The 17873-nt window shown below is 58.2% G+C and overlaps 2 protein-coding genes across 6 annotated transcripts; one reads left to right on the top strand and one right to left on the bottom strand.

Moving 5' to 3' along the window:
• Positions 1-2743: 2743 nt before the first annotated feature.
• HOMER3 (homer scaffold protein 3) lies at positions 2744-10108 on the top strand. Of its 4 annotated transcripts, XM_082455485.1 has the most exons (12): positions 2745-2939; positions 3494-3623; positions 4021-4059; positions 4530-4611; positions 4699-4855; positions 5108-5239; positions 6250-6357; positions 7354-7475; positions 7991-8147; positions 8475-8588; positions 8698-8784; positions 9639-10108. In XM_082455485.1, exons 4-12 carry the CDS (start codon positions 4598-4600, stop codon positions 9828-9830), a joined length of 1083 nt encoding a protein of 360 aa, XP_082311611.1. In that variant the 5' UTR covers positions 2745-2939; positions 3494-3623; positions 4021-4059; positions 4530-4597; the 3' UTR covers positions 9831-10108. The 4 variants fall into 4 exon arrangements, with proteins under 4 accessions (XP_082311612.1, XP_082311611.1, XP_082311610.1 ...); XM_082455484.1 differs by lacking the exon at positions 4021-4059; XM_082455483.1 differs by lacking the exons at positions 3494-3623; positions 4021-4059.
• A 607-nt stretch (positions 10109-10715) lies between these two features.
• Positions 10716-17774, bottom strand: DDX49 (DEAD-box helicase 49). 2 transcript variants are annotated; one of them, XM_082455479.1, is made up of 13 exons: positions 17608-17774; positions 16612-16735; positions 15910-15995; positions 15700-15821; positions 15171-15358; positions 14887-15081; positions 14069-14144; positions 13689-13765; positions 13415-13512; positions 12250-12324; positions 11513-11601; positions 11351-11422; positions 10716-11259 (listed from the first exon to the last, which is right to left on the bottom strand). In XM_082455479.1, exons 1-13 carry the CDS (start codon positions 17720-17722, stop codon positions 11071-11073), a joined length of 1506 nt encoding a protein of 501 aa, XP_082311605.1. In that variant the 5' UTR covers positions 17723-17774; the 3' UTR covers positions 10716-11070. The 2 variants fall into 2 exon arrangements, with proteins under 2 accessions (XP_082311605.1, XP_082311606.1); XM_082455480.1 differs by having other exon boundaries at positions 14887-15027; positions 17608-17770.
• Positions 17775-17873: the final 99 nt, after the last annotated feature.

Here is a 17873-nt window from a genome sequence, read left to right as displayed (position 1 = left end):
GAAACTAAAGTGCAGGGAAGGAAAGTGACTTCTTTAAGGTCACCCTGCTGGTAGGAGGCGGGGCCGGGATTCACTCCCTGGCTCATGTGACTCTGGAGGCCACCAAGGACCAAGGCGGGGCCTTGGGACCCCTTCCTTCTGGAAACATTTACAGAGTTCCTGCTGCAAGTCAGGCCTTGCTCTAGAGACAGAGCCATGGAAGAAGTAGACAGTAACCAAATCATGACATAAACAGATCTAAGTGGCCACTGTGACTCATGCCATGAGGTTGGGCATGTGGCTTTGGGGAAGTGTGACAGACCTCCCCTGCTCTGGTGGGACAGGAACCCTCCAGGGAGGAGAAACGATATAACTTCAGCCCAAAGGTTGGGTCAGATTTAACTAGGCAGAGGCCAGATCCTGACCTCTAAGAGCCACTCTGTAAATGCGGCTGCCCTAGAGCCGAACAAGCTGTTCTATTTCCTGCTTGGTTCCTCCTGTGACAGGAAGCTCATTCCCTCATGTCCTTCCTCAGCCCCAAGAGAAAGCTGTTGTTACTAGTCAGCCACCTTGGGTTGGTGGCCTCTGTTCGCCCCTCAAGGACATTCCCAGTAAGAGAGGCCCAAGAACCAGGCAGAAGAGGGCTCAGGCTGGGATGGTAGTGGCAGCTCAGGGCAGCCCCCTACCCATCTATATCCAGGGGACAGTGAGAAGCTGCTGGTGTTGCCTGGATCCTTCCTGCCTCCTCCCCCCACCCACAGCCCTGTAAGCATCAGCCCATTCTCCAGGCAAGAAAACTGAGGTCTACACTGACAAAATCACTCCCTCAGTTTGAACTTGATTAAGACAACGTCAGGTCAGGGCTGCTCAAGGCCAGCCGCATCCTTGTCCTTCCTGGAGACCTGAGAGGGGACCCCATTCTCCCTCATGCTGTTGCCTCCTGCCCTCATAAGGGGTAAAGTCTGCCCAGGCTCCTCGCCCAGCCGCCCCCACAGAACAACCACAAGGCCCCAGCTCTACAGCCAGCCAGCACTCAGCACACACCGAGCAGCTTCCAGAAGCCTTGGCTCTGCCGGCACCTTTCCAGTTACTTTTTTTTTTTTTTTAATTTTTAAATTTTCTTTTTTTTTTTTCGGTAATAAGGAAAAGTCATTCTTTGCACAGAACAGACGGTATTTTCTTTGTTCCCTACAGTGTTCAAGCGTTTTGTGGCTTCAGGCCTGAGAGTGAAGCCAAATCCTTTGCTTATGCAGATGCCGTGTGAAGTTAAAGGCAACTGGGGAAACTGAGTCTGCAGCTCTGTTTTCCTAGCTGGAGTGATAGTACCTCTCATGCTGAGTGAGGCTGGGGCTCCAGGATGGGCCAGCTCTGGCCACAATCGAACAAATAAATAGATCAGGGATCCCACAGAAAGGGATGGGGTGGTGGAACAGGGGCAGGTGATATCCCTTCCAAACCCAGGATAGTTAGGGAAACTTCCAGGAGGCAAGGAGGCAGTGGAGCTGAGCCTGGAAGGACGAAACAGAATATATGCCTTTGGGAAGGGCATTCTAGGTAGAAGAAACAGCTTGGGCAAAGGCCTGGAGGGAGGAAAACTCAGATCTTGGCCTGGGAGTAAGTCTCCGGAAATGACATGATCTGGGATTCACCTAAAGGTAATTTGAAGGAAGCTACCAGCTCAGATGTGCGATTCTTGTTGGCGGAAACAGACAGACAAGAACAGGGAAAGGACGTAGAGGAGAGGAAAAGCAAAAACCTGGCATGTGAGTCAGAGCTTCAGGGAAGTGCAGGGCTTGGTTCTGAGGAGCCCCGGTGCCTCTGTCCATGAACCCGATGGCACTCTGAGACTGTGTGTCTCCAGAGAAAGGGCAGATACAGGACTGAAAAGTGGGCTCCACAGGCAGGCTCAGACCAGGAGATCCTGGCTCGGCTCTAAAAGGACCCTCTCCCAGCAAGTGTAGGAAGGGGTGGACTCCCTCTGACCAGAGGTGGCAAACCTGGGCCTGTGGACCTCCAGGCAATTCACCCATTTGGTGGCAAGTGGACACTGACATTCCCTCCACCTGGATTTGGGGACCCTATAACACAGCAACGATAATCCTAATCCAGCCTCATCGGCATTGTTACAGTTGTTTTAGGGGACACAGAAGCCCCGAGGTTGACAGAAGACCCAACCTGGGGATCAGGGTGAGGTGGGAGAGCAGGCAGGAAGGATTCTGAGCAGGGGACCTGGGATCAAGCCCCATAAAGTGCCTACTGTTTGCCTCTCTCTCATCTTCCAGCCCCCTCTCTGCTGAGGTCTCTTTCATTTTCTGGATACAGCCACTGAGAGCTACTGTGTGCAGGCGCCTGGGCCCACCAAGGCAGCAGATGTGCCCTGCCCCTGGACTCCCATCGGGTGAAGAGGAACCTGATTCCCCATCACGGGCAAAAGCAGCAGAGGCCCCGAGGGTCAGGGCCCCCGTTGAAGAGAGGATGAGGCCACATTCTCCTCTGTCCACCTAGGTCTGTCTGTCTGTCTGTCTGTCTCCTGTGTCTCTGCCTCTCTCCTCCATCTCTCTGTCTCTAGGTCTGGGTCTCTGTCTCCACCCCATTCCCTGTCCCCTTCCGCACCCTTCTTAACCTCTCGTCCCCAATCCTCCCCCCTTCCTCCCTGCTCGCGCCCCTCCTTCTCCCTCTCCCTCCACCTTCGGCCGGCAGAAGGCGCTGCGGGGCGGCCTCGGCGGCCCGGGGAGGCGGGGCGGGCGGCGGCCGCGTCGGGACTCGCCGCGATGGGACCGGAGACGGCGCGGGCGGCGGCGGCGGCGGCGCAGACAAAGGCGCGGGCGGTGCGGAGGGCGGCGCGGAGGGCGCGGGCCCCGGAGCCAGCGAGCGAGCGGGGCGCCCGTCTGCGGGGAGTCGGCGCCGCGGGGCCGCACCCGCTTAGCGCCCGGACACTTGCGGGGCGCCGAGCCGGCAGGGTGAGCCCGGCCAGCTGAGCCAGCGCTGGGGGCGCGGGGGGCCCCGAAGTTCCAGGGCCGGGGAGAGGGCGCTGGGGGTCCCGAAGTTCCGGATACGGAGGCTGGGGGCAGCTGGGGGAGCCCCGAAGTTCCAGGGCTTGAGAGGGCGCGGGGACCCCGAAGTTCCGGAGTCGGGGTCGGGGAGGGGACAGTGCGAGCGGTTCCCGAAGTTCCGGACCCGTCATTGGAGGAGGCTGTGAAGATGTCTCCGACGTTTCGGACCTGGGGTGGAGGGGCGACGCGAGGGAACCCCGAAACTCAGGACCCGGGGATGGAAGGGTGGCAGGGGGTTCCCCGAAGTTCAGGAGTCAGGGACAGCGCGCAGGATACCCTAAGCTCTGGACCTGCGGTTGCAGGAGGTAGATAACGTGTCCCCGAAGTTCTGGACCCGGAGTGGGGGGGGCGTCGCAGGGATCCTGGAAGTTCCAGGGTCGGGGGCGGCACTTCCCGAAGTTGGGGCGCGCATAGGGCACCCTGGTCCTGACCCTGGGAACTCGATCCTGACTGAATATCAGATCCCCTGGACTGGGGCTCCTGGGGTGGGGCTTCGCCCCCGCACGCGATTGTGGATCCCGGACACCGGGCGGAGTCGGGCTCCCCTTTGGAGCCCCGCGGTCGGCAGCGTCCGAGGCGCATGACTAGTTGGTGAGTAACTTTTCCCAATGCCGCAAGTCGTTGCAGGAACGTCCGCTGCAGGAACGTCCGGCCAGGAGGGGCCTGAGTTTCTAGGACCCCTGCGCCCCGGAACCCTGGCTCGACCCAGGACCCACCCCCAACCCCGGTCAAAGTCTCTGCCCCTCCCCCACCCAGGGGCTCCGGTTTCAGACCGGGACAGCAGCTGCCCAGGACAGAGTGGGGCGCCATTCCCCCCTCTGACCACGGAGGCTACCGAGTCCGGGCCTCCCTTCCCTTAGTTTGCCTCCCCCCTCCCCCAGGTCCCTCGTGGACCTGGATCCCGCCCAGTCCCATGGTACTGGGATTGAGTGGTGATGGGTGGGCACCACGGTAGACCTGTTCAGCCACATCTTGTCTTTTTAACTAGGCTGGAGGCTCCCTGGGGGATTTGGACTTTGACTCCAAGGTGTGCCTCTGCCCTACAGTGGAAGCTGAGGGGTCTCTTTGTGGGTCCAGTGGGGGACTGGTCTCCCAGTAGGCACCTGTCAATGCCCCACTTTTTGATGGAGGCCCTGCTTTGAGGAGTGATGGACGAAAGTGTCAGGAAGTACTGAACAGGAGTTGGCCACCTTGGCCTCCTCCACCCAGCCCAGAGATTGAGAAGACTTCACTGGGGGTCCAGTAACCAGGAAGATGTGAGGTTTATGCTGGGCTGTTAGATGCCACCTGGCTCCTATCAGAGGCCGTCTCCTGCCCAGGGTGTTGCAAGAGCTTCCTCCCAATGGAGAGAGTTGGGGTCTTTTTGCTGAGTGGTTCCCTCACTTTTGGATTGAAGTTCTATGAATGGTGTACTTGGAAGTGGGTCCTGGGGCTGGACATGCTTGGCCTCCCTCAACCTTGTCTGCGGAGACACTCACAAACCTCCTGTCCCCCCAGAGGCCAAGCCAGCAGTTCCTACCATCCCCCTGGCTGTCCCTTGGAGCCCACCCAGACAAGCCTGACCAATGTCCACAGCCAGGTGAGCCCCTGCTTCTACCAAAGCTTGGCCTTGAGTCCCCTGGGGGGCCGGTGCCTGGCCCCTGCTGAACACCCTCTCCCCATGCAGGGAGCAGCCCATCTTCAGCACACGGGCGCATGTGTTCCAGATCGACCCGGCCACCAAGCGGAACTGGATCCCCGCGGGCAAACACGCACTCACTGTCTCCTACTTTTACGATGCCACCCGCAATGTCTACCGAATCATCAGCCTTGGGGGTGCCAAGGTCCTGGTGGGGCTTGGGTGGGGTGGCAGGTGCCAAGGATCCCAGGGACAAGCCTGGTTCAGTCACTTCCTTGCTGTGTGCCTTGGGGGCCGGGGGAGTACCCTGAGTCTTTCTGGGTCTCAATCTTCCTCCTGAAATGGCTCAGACCAAGGACCTCTGAGGTGTTGATACAAAGCTATACCCCTGGGGGTTTCACATTCATTATTACCAGTCCCATCACCCGGGAACTTTTCTCCCCACCACCTTCCCCAGGCCATCATCAACAGCACTGTCACCCCCAACATGACATTTACCAAAACCTCCCAGAAGTTCGGGCAGTGGGCAGACAGTCGCGCCAACACCGTCTATGGCCTTGGCTTTGCTTCTGAGCAGCATCTGACTCAGGTGGGCCTGCAGGGATACATGGTGGGAGGAATGAGGCTGGGGCTGGGTCTTCTCTTGGGGGTGCACTGTGGGACCCTGCACAGATGCTGGGCCTCCATCTTCCCAGCTGCAGAATGGGCCTACAGAATTGGACAAGCCAGTAGCTCCTTCCCACTTCCCTGGTTCACATCCCAGCTCTGTTGGCCACCTGCTCTGATTTCGGACACACCCTGCCCCTCTCTGGGTGCCTAGGATGGGCTGGGTGCTTCCCCGCACCCGTGGCATTACCTTCTTTATTGCCTCCCTCCACCCTCTGCTGTTTCTAGAGTTCAGTATTGTCTTATCCATTGTTTCCCTGTATGGTTCGTGCTCTCTGAATCCTGTTGAGTTCATGATGCTTTTCTTCGCTTTTCTTCTAGAAGCATTAGTTTTCCTTTCAAATTTAGATCTTTGAATTAATTTCTACCGGAGGTTTAAAGGAGGAGTATTTTTTTCCCACATGAGTATTCAGTTGCTCTTGGGCCATTTTTTGAAAAAACCATCTACCCCCCCACCAACTCCCAATGAATTGCACTGTCTCCTTTGCACAAATCAAGTGGCTGTATGTCTGTAAATATGTTTCTTTAAAAAATTACTTTCAAGCTAAGGAAATTTATTTTAAAATGAAAAAAAAAAAAAGTGTATGCTACCCTAGCTGGAAATGAAAGACAGATTAGCACCCACCTGAGGCTCTCCTTGCTGAAATAAGCCTGATTGAGAGGGAAAGGGGGTCCCTTTCTCAAGGTGGCTCAATGTGATACACCTCCATGAACATCCCACCACCCCCCATCCTGATACCCACTCTGCTCACTGGGCATCGTTTTCCAAGCCTTCTTCCCACTCTTCCAGTTCATGAGAGGAGGGGATGCACTCAGTTCTAAAGTTCCTTCCAAAGCGACAGAGCTGACACTGGGTGGAGCTAATGTGGTGGGAACCCAGGGGGAGGGGGCTGGGAGTTTGTTGACTGTCTGTTCCTGCCCCCCATTCCTCAGTTTGCTGAGAAGTTCCAGGAAGTGAAGGAAGCAGCGAGGCTGGCACGGGAGAAATCTCAGGATGGGGGAGAGCTCACCAGTCCAGCCCTGGGGCTCACTGCCCACCAGGTCAGCACTCCCTGTCGCATGCATGCCAGGAGATCAACTGATATTGGGGAGTCTAGGTGCTGTGCCGGTTCCCAGGACCAAACGCTCACAGATGATGTAAAACTAGATCCATGGCAAGGACCATGGAAGAGGGCTGTGGGTGCCATGGGAGCGTGTCATAGGCTGTCCAAATGTTAGATCAAGGAAGGCCAGAAAACCAGCTCACAGGGCAGAGTTGAAATGTGGAAGTTGAAATGGCTAAGTAGAGGGGCAGAGTAAAAAACTGTCCCTGGGTGTTTTCCCCCACTAACTTATTCAGTATCATTTTTTAAAAAATATTATTTATTTTATTTATTTATTTTGGCTGCACCGAGTCTTAGCTGCGGCTCGTGGGATCTTCGTTGCGGCATGTGGGCTTCTTAGTTGCGGCACGCAGACTCTTAGTTGTGGCATGCATGCAGGATCTATTCCCTGACCAGGGATCAAACCCGGGCCCGCTGCATTGGGAGCATGGAGTCCCACCCGCTGGACCACCAGGGAAGTCCCTCAGCATCATTTATTGACCACATACTGTGTGCCAGGCCCAGGGCTGGGCACAGGGATTAAGGAGATGTAAAAGTAGGTTGATGCAGGCAGCAGGTGGATTCATAATGAATTTAGCCTGATGGAGTGGGTTTCCTGTAGGAATTTTAAATGGATGTTGAAATTTGGCCCCAGGGAAGGTCATTGCTATGAGGGAACAGCATGGAAGTTTTGGATTGCTCCCCACTTTGCAGATTATGAGTATCTCCCGGGGTTTAGGCTAGCCTGCATCAGGTTTGCTCCTGGGGGTTGTTGAGAGCCCAGCAGGCAAGATGGGGGGCAGGGCCCAGAAAGGGGCCATCGGGAGCCATGGGTGGTGGGTGAGGAGGGGAAAGGAGCAATCAGATCCCAGAGCTGGGAAGGACCTCCTGCCCTCAGTCACGACCCAAGTAGCATCAGCCCTTACTGTGCCCTCACTTCTGCCCATGCTCTTAGGTGCCCCCGAGCCCCCTCGTCAGCTCCAACGGCCCCGGCGACGAGAAGCTATTCCGCAGCCAGAGCGCGGACGCTCCCGGCCCCGCTGAGCGCGAGCGGCTCAGAAAGATGCTGTCCGAGGGGTGAGGGGGGTAGGGCGGGGCACAGGGGCGTGGCAGGACGAAGGGCGGGGGAAGAGGGGAGAGGAAGTTCTCAGAAACTGTAGGGACTTGTTCAAGCGGCGGGATCTGACACTGGACGCAAGGCCTGTGGTAGGAGAGGAGACACCCAGATTATGACCCTTCCAGAGCCGACCCCGCTCCTGCCTCATCCATTCCTCGGGGCTAACCCCGGCCTGTCCACATCTCCCGCGGCTAATTCTAAACCCACGGGTGCCTCCCCACCCACTTTGTTCTGTCCACATCCCCTGGGCTGATCCTGCTTGGCCTTCCGACTGTGTCTCACTGAACTGACACCAAAGTGCCTACTTTGACCCCACCCCCGGCAAGACTCCGCCTCCCCGGGAAGTCCCCACCCTCTAGTCCCGGGGTATCTTGACCCCGCCCATAACCCCGCCCCCAGCCCAGCACCTCCCTCACCCTGCCTCAGGCCCAGTGAGGCCCCGCCCTGCCCTTTGCCGACTCCAGCGTCCCCGCAGCTCGGTGGGCGAGGTGCAGTGGGAGGCCGAGTTCTTCGCGCTGCAGGACAGTAACAACAAGTTGGCGAGCGCCCTGCGAGAGGCCAACGCGGCCGCCGCCCAGTGGAGGCAGCAGCTGGAGGCCCAGCGCGCGGAGGCCGAGAGGCTGCGACAGCGGGTGAGGAAGCCCCTCCCTCCCAGAGACCCCAAGTGGCCCGGACCACTGTGAAGCCCCTGCCTCCTATCTGTCCTGGGTTCCCCGGCTGGCTGTGTGATCTCGGCAAATCACTTCCCTGAGCCTTAGTTTCTTGTTCTGTAGTATGGGTCTGAAATAATAGCCTCAGAGGGTTGTCAGACCCAAAAGACCTACCTGCCGGAGGCGGGGTGGCAGCCCCAACCAGAAGGGGTTAGTGCCCAGTCATGGGCTTGGCTGGTCAGGCATATTCCCCAGGGACCAGGAGAGTACAGGCTGGGGTATCAGGGGCTGACCTTCCTGTCTGCACAGGTGGCTGAGCTGGAGGCCCAGGCTGCCACCGCCGAGCCACCCGCAGTCAGTGAGAAGGAGGGACCGGGCCAGTCGCTGGAGCAGCTGGAGGCACTAGTGCAAACTAAGGACCAGGTGTGTGAGCGTGTCTGTATGCATTTGTGTTTTCTCGGGCCCTGCCTTCCCTGATCTCCCATGGGGGAGCCAGGACTCTCAGAACAGATTCTGGGAACTTCTCCATTAGGAGATCCAGACGCTGAAGAGCCAGACTGGTGGTCCCCGTGAGGCCCCAGAGACCGCCGAGCGTGAGGAGACGCAGCAGAAGGTGCAGGTGTGTGTGGTTGCTGTGAGGCGGGGTGGGGTGACCAGCCATGGCAGCCAGCCTCTGACACAGGACAGACCTGGCATCTTCCCTACCTAGTGGGTTCTGGGCAGCTATGTGCCTCCCTGGCCTTCAGTTTCTTCACCTATAAATGGAGTCAGGAAGACATCTAAGGTTGTGAAGGATTTGGATGACCAGGTGCATGGAAGGACTGAATCACAGTGGGTGGTTTATAAAAGATGGTTATTAGTACAATATTTCATCTCCTTCCATTCATTCAACAAGCAGTTTTTGAGTCTCTGTTGAATCTTCATTCTTGACCCCATCAAATCCTCACACATTCCCAGCCTGAGGTCAGGAGCTTGCATTTGTACCCAGGTGTGGGCTGGCCTGGCCCTCACTGAAGACTTTATCTGAGAAAGCTTCAAGCATGTCCTGTGAGTCCAGCAGAAGGGAGAAGTTAAAGGAGCTGGTGCCCCCAAAGAGAGAGAAGTTGGGGGAATGCTCCCTGTTGTTTCCTGGGCAGAGTGCACAGCACATGTAAAGGCCCTGAGGTGGGGAGAAAGTATGTTCAAGGAACCACAAGGAAGCCAGCAAGCCTGGGTTGGAATGAGCGAGGAGGGGTATGGATTTCATTCCCAGCATGATGGGTGACGAGGGTCTTGAGCAGAAGAGGAATGTGGTCATTTCAATGATGTTCCAATCAGCCAGGGGACCAGGGAGTGTCTTGGGTAGAGGTGGCAGGGAGGAGGCCAGGAGACAGAGAGGGCTTGGCCCAGAGTGGAGGCTGTGGGGATAGCATTCAGATGCTGGACCCTTGAGACTTACTGGGGCCCCCAACCCTGCTTGCCCTCTCCCTGCAGGAACTGGAGACCCGAAACGCGGAGTTGGAGCACCAGCTGCGGGCAACGGAGCGCAGCCTGGAGGAGGCACGGGTGGAGCGGGAGCGGGCACGGGCCGAGGTGGGCCGGGCCGCGCAGCTGCTGGACGTCAGGCTGTTTGAGCTGAGCGAGCTGCGGGAGGGCCTGGCTCGCCTGGCCGAGGGCACGCCCTGAGTCCGGCCTCTGGGTCTACGTGGGAGCAGGGGCCTGCGGGAGCTAGTTTTACATGAACGATTCCCGCCTGGGGCACGGGCCAGGCCGCAGGCGGCACAGTGGGCCATTCCCCCTGGCAGGGAGTGGGGCCCCAACTCAGCCTGGGGAGGGCCTGTCCACAGTACTCCAGCCGGCCCTGGCTGTTCACAGCTCATGGGCTGTTTTTGAGCTCTTCATCATGTAGAATTTCTAGACTCCCCAGGGCACGTGCTGGTGCCCAAATTACATTTCTAAGCGTGGCTGTGTGTGTGGTGTGTGAGCACCTAGGTACCTAGTCGCCGTCACTGGACCCTCTGCCCTCAGTCTGTGTAGGGTTTGGTAAGCCACTCAGAGATGAGGGAGGCTCAGAAAGCCTCAGGGTCAGGCAGGCCTAACCAGGCCACCTACTTGGGGCCCAGGCCACATGGCTCTGCTGCCCCATCTTCCTGGGCTCTGCCCATGTTGTCTGGACCAGTTTGGACTAAGGTGAACCCTGGTTAAGGACTCCCCCCACCACTTTGCTCTGGCCACAAACCCCAAATGCAAGCAGGTGGGCAGGAGGGGAAGGTCCTAGCACATGGCTGTGTTCACTGGGCATGGGAGGGATCTCACCAAAACGGCTGCATTTGCAGAGTAGAGCAGTTGCTATGCCCATTTTCCAGATGAAGAAACCAAGGCCCATATAAGGGGCTTCACCAACCCAAGGTCACTCGGCTGGAATGGTCAGCACTGCACTTCAAAGCTTTGGGCCTGGCCTGACAGGAAAGGAGACCTGGGGGGTGGGGGGTGGTAAGTGGTGTTCTGGGAGACTTGAGAAGTACAGGCAGTCATACCCTCCTCCCTCTGCCCCTGCTCCCCGAGTCAGACTGAGGAAGTCAAAAGACTCATTTATTGAGCATCTCCTGCAAGCGACACACCTTCGCTCTGGGGCCCCACAGCACCCCCAGGGTGACCCTGGGCTGGGGTCACTGTACGTGGACTTGGGCCCAACCTCATAGCGTTCTTTCCTCCTCTGCAGCCTACCTCTTGGCCAAGGTTCTGAGGAGGGGCCACCAGGGGCTGCAGGGTGGGGTGGAGGGCTGTGCACTGCACGTGGGTGTCCGTGGGCTCCGCTGAGGGGGACTGGGCAGACTGGGAGGAGGGATTATCCTGAGGGGAGGACCCTCCAACCTTCAGCTGGATGGAGGCATCCCAGGCTGGGCAGACGGGGGCCGTGTGGAACTCAGGCTGGGCCCTGAGCGGGTGCTGGGGACAAGCAGGCCTCAGGCTGGGCCCTGGATGGACACCCCCTGCGGCCAGCCCCGCTGGCCTTCTGCCGCTGCAGTGCCTGCTCCACTTTCTCCTTGAAGCGCCGGTTCTTCTGCTTGATTTTGGCCAGCTCGGCCTTGCGCTTGGCCTCCAGGTCGGGATCCTGGCATGGGGAGGACCGGAAGGTGGCTAAGCTGATCATCCACAGGGAAGCTTGTGCCCCACGCCCACTCCACCACCGGCTCAGCCCTCACCTTCCCCTCCAGGATCATCTGCTTCCGCTTATTAATCTCTTTCTTTTCATCAAAGTTGGTTGCCTCCAGTTTCTGGGGGGGGAGGGAGAGGCCGTTTTGGGGGTCACCATCTTGCAAGAAGCACCCTGGGCCCCGAGGACCAGCCCCTTCCCCAACACTCACAATCTCACACTCCCTCCGCACCACGTTGACCTGTGTGAGGATCTGTAGCACCTCAGATTCCTCCACCGAGAACTCCTCCAGCTTCTTCTCTGTGGGGACAGCAGGGTCACAGGGGGGCAGGCACGACACGGAGAGGGATTTCAACCATGTAGCGAGTTCCCTTTGTAGTAGGGCATGCAAGGCCATCCAGGGCCATAGCAGATAAGGATCAGGTGGGCAAGATCTAAGATTTCAGACCCAAGGAAGGTATAGACTGCTCTTTTTTTTGTTGTTAGCAATACTATGAATTTGACTAGGGATTTTTTTTTTTCCCCCTGGAAACAGTGTTCTTTAAAGTCAAGACATTTCTGAATCTTAGGACAGTCTTTGCAGTGACTGGAGGTGCCCCAGAGGTTCTCGGTCTTGGCTACACATTAAACTACCCAAGGGGGTTTTTCAAACATGCCCAGGCCCCAGCCCTGGGGCTTCTGACTCATCCGCAGGGACCACCCACACACTCTGGTCTGAGAAACCAAAGTCCCTTCCCACTAGATGTGGCTTTCAGCTGCCGAAGGCCATTGCAGAGCTTCTGTTTCAACAACTGGGCAAAGAAACTTCTTTGAGGGTTGCATAAGAAGGAAAGCGCAGTTTAAGCCTGCCCATGTGAGCAGGCTAGCGGGTGTCTGATAGGGCTGAGCGGCATCTCACCCAGAAGCACCTGCCTCCCCTCCCCTCCCCTCCTCTGCCCCTCCACTCACTGATCTGCTCCTCGATGGCGTGTACCAGGTGAATGTCATACTGCGTCACCAGCGTGATGGCCTGTCCCTGCCGCCCTGTGGGGACACACCCAGGCTGTGAGCTGGAGGCCAGGACAAAGGGCCAGTAGAAGCAGGTCCTGACCAGCAGGCGGCTCAGGGCTCCTCTCAATCAAGGGGAACAGTACAGGAGCTCGGTGGGTGAGTGAGTGAGTGGAAATGAACGAAGCTCAGGGCGTCACGGCTCAACCCCCTGCCTGACCTCTGCGTAGTAGGCAGGTCTGTCCCAGGGGAGCTGCAGGACTCCAGGGAGAGGCGGCTGTCCTGCCAGCTTGGCCTTATACAGGTGATGTGGCTGATTTCCCATTTCAGTGTGGCCGCCAGGGAGCCCAGGCCAAGTTCTGTCAGCAATAAGCCCAGACAGGCTTCAGCTCAGATCTCTGCACACCACTTTCTCCATTCGCCGTTTCTGTGACAGTGACTAGTGCTGGAACAGCACTGGCAGCTGACCAGGCCCATGACCCTCGGAGCAGCCCCAAACAGGTGTCACCTTCTTACTACCCATTGTTGCATGAGGCAGTGGGGGCCCAGAGAGCTGATGTGACCTTCCTGAGGCCACAGGGCAGGAGAGAAGGGCCAGGCCCAGTCTGGCCCCAGAAACCATATCTCTGCCCACTCCAGGTGTGAGAAAATCTCCTGGACTCCGTGCCCCTCCGGGGTGGGGCCGGGGAGCAGACACAAGGATGCCTCCTTGGCTCCTAGCCAGAGTCACAGCGAGGGGTTGAACTTGGACGCCAAATCCCACAGGGCAGCGTCATACCCACCAGGACTCGTACACCTATTTGCTGCTGGGCATGGATTGGCAGCCCTGACGGGTAAAGGGGCCTGGGGTGAGGCAACAGGGAGTGGCGGGGATGGGGCCAGTGTGTGCCGTGTCCCCAGGGAACAGCACGTGTCGCTGTTAGTGCTGCCGGGGGTGAGAAGACAGAGCATCCCCACCTATGGTTTTGAAAGGGCGAGTCCCCCAACTTGCGAGTGCTGCCTCTAGTATCTTTCACCTGTGGCCTGTAGCCCTCCCGTGTCCCACCAGCTTGTGACTCTGACTCCTCATGGTGTGGGCAGGCAGGAGGGGCGGGTGCCCAAAGGCTGCCCTGCCCTGTCTGCTCACCTGCACGGGCTGTCCGGCCGACTCGGTGGATGTAGATCTTCGGGAGCCCGGGGGTGTTGTGGTTGATGACCACCTGCACCGTGGGAATGTCCAGGCCCCTGGAGAGAGAGGTCAGTCAGCACCTCTGTCCATGTGGGGAAACTGAGGTTGGGACTCACCCACGGTCGCTCAGCAGTGAAGCTGAGGCTGCCTGACCCATGCCTGAAGCCAGTCTCTCCCTCTGGCCCTTTTGTGGGGGGCGTCATGGGGAAGGGAGTACCCTGGAGCTGCTCACCGGGAGGCCACATCTGTCGCGATCAGGATCCGGTAGATGCTGGACTTGAACTTGGCCAGGGCGGCAAAGCGTTCTTTCTGTGCCGGATTGGGGAGAGAATTGGGGGTGGGGGGGGGGTGTGAGGTAGCATCTCAACAAACGTTTGCGCGCTTACTGTGTGAGGCCTGGGGACAGGGCAGAGGCCAGGACAGTCTCCGCCCTCAAGTGGCTCACAGTCCAGTGAGGGAGATGAGCTTGAGGAGGCCAGACTGGGGCAGACAGGTGGCAGGAAGAGTGTTCCAGGCAGAGGAAAGGGCCTGGGCAAAAGCCCTGAGGCTGGGAGAAGTCCCCAGAGCAAGGCTGGCGGGTGAGGGGATCTGTGGGGCCACTCAGCGCCTCACCTGTTTCATCATGGAATGCAGAGCCACGGTGGGGAAGTTGAATTTGCGCAGCATCATGCACAGAATCTGGCAGGTCCTGGCAGGAAGGATGTGCTCTCAGCCCGTCTAGCGCTAGGGTCCTGGAAAGGCGCTCCTGGCCCTCCCACCCGCCGAGACCCCAAGTAGGTGGCCCTGCACAGCTGGGGAAGGAGAAGCCGGGGTGCAGTGTCCTGCCCACTGACCCCTCCCCTGGCCTAAGCCAACAAGAGTGGGCCCTACATCCAGACTTTTCTCTTCTGGTGGCCAAGAAATTCTTGGCGGGCAGCAGTCAGGAGGTCTCCTCCACATGCTGTGGACTGCCCTTCTATGCTGGCTCAGGCTAGGCTACCCTACAGCTCCTTGATGCTCTCCCTAAACGCCTCAAAGGATTTTGAAATCCCTGGGTCTGCAGAGAGGACAGCCCCAGGTGTTGGTGCTGATGTGCTGGGCCTCATTGACATCCAGAGACCACAGCGAATAGGCTGCTCCAGGGCCTTCTCAGCTGCTGCAGGGGTCTCCTGGGGAGAGCCTGAGGCCCTCAGCCCTTCCGGTTAAAGGCAGGTCTGAGGAACCCCAAATCCTGGCTCTGCCTTCAGGAGGGGTGACGTTGGCAAACTGCTTGACCTCTCTGAGCCCCCTTGAGTGCATCCTCCGAAACTGCCAGCCTGAGCAGAGGCCCCAGAGTGCCGGGACCGGCTGTGTGCCCCATACCTCCAAACTTGGGCCACCTCTCGGGCCTCCGTGAAGGGTTGTGGGAGGGGCACCTGGGGGATGGGAGAGGCAGGCCTGCCCACGCTCACTTGCATGTGTTGGTGAAGATGATGATGGACCAGTCCTCGTGCTCGTCCTGGAAGTTCTGGATCAGGTGGACCAGGTAGGCATCCTTGACCTTCTCAGGCACTAGCAGGTAGCGCTGGTCCAGCTGTTCTACTGTGCGCACACTGGGGACAGGCGGGCCTGTTTCCCCTTCTGTTGAATGAGGCCAATAGCCCACCCTGCCCATGGGCAATAACCTCTGTTGGGTGTGACCCCCACTTGGCCCCCCGCCTGCCCTGCTCCCCCAGGAACGTGGCTATGGACTCACGGGGCCTGAGCCTCCCAGAAGAAGGGTTGGTTGGTGGCCAGGCCCTGCAGCTCCCTCAGCGTGTCGGTCAGCGTGGCACTGAAGAGCAGCGTCTGCCTGCGGGCCGGCACAGCCGCCAGGATGGTCTCCAGGTCTACAGTGAAGTCAGTGCAGCCCTGCTCCAACAGCCGGTCCGCCTCATCCATCACCTGTAGTGCCAGCAGCAGGGGGTAGGGATCCGGGGTGAGGGCTCTGTCCGAGTCCTGACTACATGCCTGGGCTCGACCCACCTTCCCCATGTGCCTCCTTCCTGGTCTTAGACCTGGGCCCTATAGCACTCTCCCTCTAGGTCTTGGAGGCCTGCTCCCTCACCCATCTCAGCTCCAATGTCACCTCCTCAGAGAGGCCCAGCCCCCAACTATCTTTACTAATACAGGCCCCCTTTTGTTGGTTCCCGAGCTGTTCTTGTCACCATTCCCAACGTGGTACTGGATGGCCTGTGGGACACAAATTTCCCACATGGATGTATCAGGGCCCCAGGCTGAGTTACCAGGAAGCGAATCTTCTTTATGCTGAAGGTATTGGAGCTGCGGAGGTGGTCAGCCAGGCGCCCTGGTGTGGCGATGACCACATGTGGTTTCCGGGAGAGCTCCAAGGCCTGGGCCACCATGTCTGTGGGTGGAGGGTGAGAGGTGGGGCTGGGTGGATGGTCTGAGGCTGCAGAGGGTCCATGCCCAGAGCCTCCCTGGGCCCCCCATACCCATGCCGCCGACAATGATGCAGTCTTTCAAGCCCAGAGGCTTCCCCAGGACCCGGAACTGCTCTGCGATCTGGTAGGCCAGCTCCCTGTGGGCATGAAGGGGACAGCCTGGGTCAGATAGCGGTTTTGTGCTTGCCTCTCATTCCCATCTCCACCCTACGGCCTCCTGCCTGGACCTCTCCTGTTCACACACCCTCCGAGGCTCCCAGTCCCCTTTGGACAAAGGTTCTGATACTGAGTGTTGGAGGCCCCTTGTGGCCCCTGCCCTCTCACTAGGCTGGGTCCCTAAACATCCCATGGCTTGTCCCCTGCCAGTCCCACCCACACTGGCCTTTCTTCTTCCCACGTCCTCAGCAATGGCCTCAACACCACAGTCATCAAAGCCTGAGACCCAAGTGTCAGTCCCCCCTCCCCCAGGGCTGGTCAGTGTCCAAGTCCTCTCCTCTCTGCCCCCAGCCCCAGCTCCGCCCAGGCCTTTTCTCTGCCTGTGTCCCTACTTCCTGGCCTTCCTGCTTGCCCTGAGTCAAGCCCTGTGTTCAGAACTTTTCACTCACTGTCTTGTTAATTCTTCAGCACTTCTAAGAGGTGGGCATAATTTCTGTCCCCATCTTGCACACATGGAAAGTGCGCTCAGAGAGGTAAAGGTGCTTGCCCAAGAGAACACAGCTGGTTAACTCACCACGAGGCCTTTGGGGGGCTCACCTGGTGGGTGTCAGGACGAGGCAGAAGATGCCATAGGGATCCTCAGACAGCTTCTGCAAGATGGGCAGGACAAATGCTGCCGTCTTGCCACTGCCTGTCTTGGCACAGCCCAGGCAGTCCCGACCTGGGCAGAGGGCAAAGCAGTGTCACAGGTGTAGACAGGTGTTGTATCGGGCACAGTTTACAGCAGCTAACATTTAATGAGCAATTACTGTGTGCTCAGTACTGGCCTGTGCCCTTTCCGTTCCAGGAATTCTGACAACTTTCCATTTAGAGCAACTGACACATTTTAGAAGGGCGAGGCCATTATCATCCCCATTTAACAGAAGGGGAAACAGAGTCTCAAAGATTTGCCCAGGATACACAGACAGTATCAGGCTGGAATGGAACCCACATCCATCTGACCTGAGATGCCTGCCACTAACCACGACCTCGTTTTGACTCCTTCCGGGGTATCAGGGCTTGGGAAACCCAGAATGCCCTCCCCACAATCTGCATCCTATGCTCCCTACTGACTCCTTCATCCTTGTTTATTTAATGCCTCAATTTGTCACATCCTAGGCTTCCTGAAGGCGTCTCTTTAATGGCAAAACTGGGTTGGACCAGAGGAGTGGGGAGAAGAGCAGTCTAGGGACCAGAGCCGTGGATTTACCAGTAATCTTGACAACCTCAGTTTCCATTTCTAAAATAGAGATAGTAATCCAAGCTCTACCGAATTCTCCCAGTACTATCTATTAGTTATTCATCAAACCCTCCCAGTGCTCTGAGGCTATAAAAGTTTCAGAGATTACATCACTTGGGTGCGGACACACGGCGAGTCAGCCGTACACCCTAAACGCCAACACTGCCTAGTCTGCCTCCGGAACCCAGGATCGCCCGTAAGGCCCAAGACTGCCCTTCGCCTCACGGGGCCGGCGTGGGCAAAAGCTGTGAGAAGGCAAAGTGAGGCGACAGGAGCGGGGACGCCTCCTGGAGAAGAGGCCTAGCCACACTCACCTTCCAGGATGGCGGGAATGCAGCCGAGCTGCACGGGCGTGGGCTGCTTCAAACCCAGCTGTCGACATTGTTCCACGAGCCAGGATGACAGCCCAAGCTCCGCGAAACCAGCCATCCTCGCAGCCAGCCCCGTGTAAGCACCCGTGTGAGCTGTGCTTCCGGCGCGTGTTGATGACGTCAGGAAAGCCTTCCAGTTTATTGGATCTGCCTCCTGCCTGGTCCCACCCTCTGCAAGCTCATTGCCATTCCTAGCCTCTACCACATCC

Source organism: Balaenoptera physalus, assembly GCF_965194825.1.
Source record: "Balaenoptera physalus genome assembly, chromosome: 3".
In the NCBI taxonomy this organism is placed as follows: Eukaryota; Metazoa; Chordata; class Mammalia; order Artiodactyla; family Balaenopteridae; genus Balaenoptera; species Balaenoptera physalus.
The sequence above is the reverse complement of the archived record's forward strand: the minus strand, read 5'-3'. Positions and strand labels throughout refer to the sequence as shown.

What these genes read in the sequence shown, in the direction of transcription:
- DDX49 (XM_082455479.1), bottom strand. Translation starts at nt 17,722, where the DNA reads ATGGCTGGTTTCGCGGAGCTTGGGCTGTCATCCTGGCTCGTGGAACAA. An exon ending in CTCGTCCTGACACCCACCAG is followed by an intron (nt 15,996 to 16,611) that starts GTGAGCCCCCCA and finishes TCATGCCCACAG; the next exon opens with GGAGCTGGCCTACCAGATCG. An exon ending in GCGACAGATGTGGCCTCCCG is followed by an intron (nt 13,513 to 13,688) that starts GTGAGCAGCTCC and finishes CTCTCTCTCCAG; the next exon opens with GGGCCTGGACATTCCCACGG.
- HOMER3 (XM_082455483.1), top strand. An exon ending in CCGAGAGGCTGCGACAGCGG is followed by an intron (nt 8,148 to 8,474) that starts GTGAGGAAGCCC and finishes CTGTCTGCACAG; the next exon opens with GTGGCTGAGCTGGAGGCCCA. An exon ending in TAGTGCAAACTAAGGACCAG is followed by an intron (nt 8,589 to 8,697) that starts GTGTGTGAGCGT and finishes CTTCTCCATTAG; the next exon opens with GAGATCCAGACGCTGAAGAG.